A 4,773-nucleotide genomic window follows, 5' to 3' on the forward strand; every position below is an offset into this window, starting at 1 on the left:
TGGAGCCCTCCCCGGCTGCCTCTAGGGGGCCACAGCCCCTCTGCACCCCCCAGCCCCCCATCTGTAGGAGTGAGGCTCCGCTCCAGGGCAGCTCACACCCCTGCTGGGGGTGTTGACCCCATGAAGGGCAGGCCTGGTGCTGAAGGGGGGGCACCCTGTCCCCCAACTTTCTCCTCTCCCCGCTCATCAGCCGGCATGGCAGCAGAGTCCTGAGGGACAGGGGCCCAGCAGGGCCTTGGGGGGGACCCCGGAGTGCCCAGGCTACGGCCTCATGGCCCTGCTCATGGCCTAGCTTGGAGGGTGTCCTAGCAGGGGGCTGCAGGATGGGGAGATGGAGCGTTGGCAGATCTGGGGGGCAGGGCGGGGGCTGTGGGTCAGGAGTGGGGGGGCACTTTCCTGCATATGGGCCCCGGGGGGGTCAGTAAGCCAGCCCGCCTGAGGGTCAGCTCTCCAGGTTGCAGGGGAAGGGGGTGATTACCCCCAGCTGCCCCCCCAGGTTAATGTGGGGATTGGCCCAGCCAGTCTCCACAGTGCCCCCAGGAATGAGTCTGAGGGATCCCCGCCCCCTGCTCCCTCGAGCAGCCTCTCGGGCCATGGCACAAAGTAGGGGCTCTGCTCTGATATGCCTCCAAACTCTGGGGGGGGGGAAGGCTCAGCCCCCTCCATCCCCCCAAGGCAGGGTGGGAGCTGGTGGGGGGGTCACATGGGCCCCACCCCAGAAGTGGCTGCATCGTGTTGGGGCCGCCCGGCTCCCCTGGGCCATGCCAGGTCCCCGCCCTCCCGCCGGGGCCCCAGAGAATGGATGTGACCAGTGGCTGAGCGGTGGCAGGTGTTTAATGGGCGGCGAGCACAAGGGCAGCCTGGCCCCCCCGCAGCCCGGCCCCCTCCACGCTGACCCTGAGCCCCCCAGTGAGGTCAGAAACTCGCGCGTGACCTCGCCTGCCCAGCTATGATGTCACAGGGCAGGGGGAGGGGGACCTGGCAGCAGCCCCCGGGGCAGTCAGTCTGATGGGGGAGGGGTGGGTACCCGAGTGCTCCGGGGGGGGGGGTGGTCAAACTTTACGCATGTGTCCACGGTGCTTGGGGAGGGAGGGGTCGTTGCTGCAGGTGTCCAGGGTACTTGGGGGGCACAGATCTCTCCATGGTTATCTGGCACCCTCCAGGGGGCGTCCCCGCAGGCGTCCAGCGGGCTCTGGGCAGGGCGGGGTCTCGGCTGTGCGGGGCGCTCCGAGGGGGCCTTGGCAGGTGTTTCTGGGGCACTCCGGAGGGGCTGTCTCTGCAGGTGCCCAGGGCGATTGCAGGGGGGGGGTGTCTCTTGGAGGCAACGTTTTCCCAGGGCTGGGTTTGCTGCCGGGAAATGCCAAACATCTCGCAGCGACCGGCCTGGCTTCCCATGGGGAGCGAGGGCTCCGTCTCCTTGGCCCTGGCTGCAGCTCGGGGAAAACCCGCTCCAGGTCCGCGCTGCGTGGGCCGGGCCAGCTGGGTCCTTTCAGCACGTGGCTGGGGGCGAAACGTTCCTCGCTCGGCCTCGCCAGCCGGATTTGGGCCCGTTCCATCCTGCCTCAGTTTCCCCCCCCCCCTTACGGCAGGTCCCTCCCCGCCTGCCCGCCGCCTCCTCACTCCTGCTTGACGGGGCCGAGCGGAGCCCCGCTGCCCTTGGGCCGCTTGCCCTGGTGGGTCTTCAGGTGCTTGGCCAGATGGTCGCTGCGCATGAAGCGCTTGCCGCAGCCCGCGCAGCCGAAGCGCTTCTCGCCCGTGTGCGTCCGCAGGTGGCGCTGCAGCTCGTCGGAGCGGGTGAAGCTCTTCCCGCAGTAGAGCCAGGTGCAGACAAAGGGCCGCTCGCCCGCGTGCCACCGCAGATGGGCCTTCAGGTGCGACGTCTTCCCGTAGACCTTCCCGCAGCCCGGCAGGTGGCACAGGTGCTGCCGCTTCCGGCCCGGCTCCTCGGGGCCCGCCTGGCAGTTGGGGCATTTGCAGCGCCGGCAGCGCCGGGCAGGGCCCAGCAGCCCCTTGGGGGCGCCGTGCAGCAGGGCGGCGAGCGGGGGCTGCGGCCCCAGCACGAGAGGCCGGCTCAGCGGGAAGGCGGGCAGGGTGCCCGGAGCCTGCGGCTGCAGGCTCCACCAGGAGGCCTCCTCTGCGGGGCCCCCTGAGGGGGTGGCCGTGGGGGCGCCGGGGCCCAAGGCGCTCGGCAGGAAGCCGGGGAAGTCCTGAGCCTCGGGGAAGGGGTAGGAGGCGCCGGGCGGCCCCTGGGAAGCCAGGCCCTTGAGGGGCGACAGCTCGAAGGAGTAGGTGTGCTCAGCCGGCGGGGTCAGGGGCAGCTCATGTGAGCCGGATGCCGGGGGCCCGGGGTACGGCGCCTTGGGCAGCCCGAAGGCGGCGGCGTGGGCACCCAGCCCAGAGCTGACTGGCATCTCGTTGCTCCACAGCTGAAACATGCCGGCAGCGCCACCCGTGGCCTCATAGGCGGCCAGGGCCAAGGGCCTGGAGGAGGGTCCCCTGGCCGCTGCCAGGAACACCAAGGAGGGGTGGGCAGAGGAGCCCGGGATCCTGTCCTGGGACAGAGAGAGGCAGAGTCAGGCTGGGCCGGGCACCCCCTAACGCCACCGGTCCTCCCCACAGGGGGTTCCAGGGACCCACAGAACAGACCCCAGAGGCCCAGCTGCTCACTAGCCTCTGACACCTCCCAGCCCCTATTCCGGGCTCCTGGACTGATGCTCTTCCCAGCTTCCGGCCTGGAGCGGCTCAGAGCAGGAATCAATTGCCGTCTGTTCCACCCTCCGGGTGCCTGGTGCCCGGGCTCACAGGTTGGCGCAGGGGACGGGGCTCAGCCCCCACACCCCGACATGCCAAGCGGGTCCGGCCAGCAGAGCAGCCCACTGCCCCGGGGTGCGAGCGAGCTGAGCCCAGCTCGTGCCATGCCCGGCTGTACCGCTGCCCCCCACCATCCGTATGGAGGGGCAGAGTTGGGCCCAGAGGGCAGAGACTCCCTTGTGGCCTGGCTCCCCGGTGGTCTGGGCGTGGGCGGGGGGGGGGGGGGCACGCGGCAGGTGCTGTGCACAAGGGCATGTGGCTGTGGGCAAGGGGTGAGCCAGCCCCCTCCATTCTACTGGGACCAGGGGGCAGAAGCGCGTGGCAGGGGCTGCAGCTGCCCTGGGGGAAGTGCAGAGGGGAGCAGAGAGGTCCCCAAGGAGGCTGCAAGTGACCCAGGCCCCTGCGCTGCGAAGGCGGAGGGGGGAGTCTAAAAAGTGTAACACAAACACCCCTTCCCCTGCAGCCCGAGGGACCCAGCAGCCCCGCCGTGGCGTCTGGTTCGCACTAGCTGGGCACGTGTGTGCGGCCCAGCCCTGATCCCAAATCCCAGGCGCTTGGAGGGGCTGGGCCCTGGCACCAGCCGGCCGGGGCTTCCCACCAGCCCGGTTTCCCTGGCCAGGAAGAAGCCAAGGGGCGTGGGTCTCACACGGGCAAAGCGCAAGGCGTTCGCCCAGGGCTGGGGCGCAGCTCGCGCGACAAGCTACGCGGAGGCGACCCAAAGCGCAAGGAGAGAATCATCCGGGGGGAATCGCCTCTGTGCTCCCCCCAGCCCCTCCCCTCCTGGCTCGGGCCAGCGATCTGCCTCCCAGCTAGGCGTGCTCAGCATCGGGGCCCCCAGAGTATTAGATTCCCCGCCCGCCGCGGGGTCGCCTCTCCACGGCGCAGGGCGCAGCTCTCCAAGAGCGCACGCCGCGCTCCAGCTGGGAAGGAGGGAGGGGTCCCTTGCTGGGCCCCTGCTCCGGCTGCTGGGGGGAGGGCGGAAGACCCCCCTCAGCTCCCGGCCGGGAGGGAAGCCCCTTACCTGCAGCAGGGCTCGGGAGCCGGGGTCCGTGCGCGCTGCGCCCGGGTTGGCCACGGCGAGCTCAGGGCTGCACTATGGAGCGCAGCGTCTCTCCGCGTCTCCGGCGCCTGGTGCCGCCGCTTCTCCGCCGGCCGCATCTTTTCGCTTTTCCTCCTGCGCGCAAACTTTGGGCTGCGCCTCAGCCAATCAGGAGTGCGGAGGGGAGGCCTCCTTTGAAGTGCGGGAGCGAACCAATCATTAAAATAGATGGAGGGATTTCAAAGGGGTCTGGCTGGGTCTCCTTTAAGCGCCGGGCTCCCCCGCTGGGCCGCTTGTTATGGATGCAAAGGGGCCGCTTGGGCTCGTGTGAAGCGCCCCGGCTGCTCGTTTTATCTCTTTAAAGGTACAGCGCGGGGGGAGGGGGGAGGGCTGAGCTTAGCAAATGGTTCCTCTGGCCTGCAGGACTCACCCCAGAGCTGGCTGCATCTAGGACCGGGCAGGGAGGTTTTGGTCCAGGAGGCCCCCTGCAGCCAGTTCAAGGGCCCAGCCCCCACCTCCCCTGACTCTAACCACTGGGCCATCCTGCCTCTCTCTAGTGCCCATCCCAGCCTGCCCCTTCCTGCTTTATGGCCACCCAGACACCTGGCAGGGAGAGGCCCACATGCACCCCCACAGCCTGGCACCCCAGGGTCAGGGGGCCCCGTTTGGCTGCTGGGTGGTTGGGGACCCACTGCCGCTGGGCGCTCACTTCACCTGGGACACACCCAGGTGTTTTGGACACGCTGGGGACGCCCCCACTGCTCTGCAGTGAGGCCCAGGGAAGGGCACCCAACCCCCCCCCCCAGATTCCCCCCTGGGAAAGGGAGGGGGAGTCAGAGCCCTGCTGGGTGCCAGTGACATTATTAGCATCTCCTCCCAGATACCCCGGTGATGGGCACCTGGGGAAAGCGAGAGACTGCCTG

At 69.5% G+C, this 4,773-nt stretch overlaps 1 protein-coding gene across 1 annotated transcript; it reads right to left on the bottom strand.

Moving 5' to 3' along the window:
• Nucleotides 1-817: 817 nt before the first annotated feature.
• On the bottom strand, nucleotides 818-4,326 carry LOC142818919 (transcription factor Sp5-like). Its single transcript, XM_075901760.2, has 2 exons — nucleotides 3,833-4,326; nucleotides 818-2,552 (listed from the first exon to the last, which is right to left on the bottom strand). The coding sequence occupies exon 2, from the start codon at nucleotides 2,433-2,435 to the stop codon at nucleotides 1,617-1,619; it is 819 nt and encodes a 272-aa protein (XP_075757875.2). The 5' UTR covers nucleotides 2,436-2,552; nucleotides 3,833-4,326; the 3' UTR covers nucleotides 818-1,616.
• Nucleotides 4,327-4,773: the final 447 nt, after the last annotated feature.

Source organism: Pelodiscus sinensis, chromosome 31 (assembly GCF_052426305.1).
Source record: "Pelodiscus sinensis isolate ZL-2025 chromosome 31, ASM5242630v1, whole genome shotgun sequence".
NCBI lineage: Eukaryota > Metazoa > Chordata > Testudines > Trionychidae > Pelodiscus > Pelodiscus sinensis.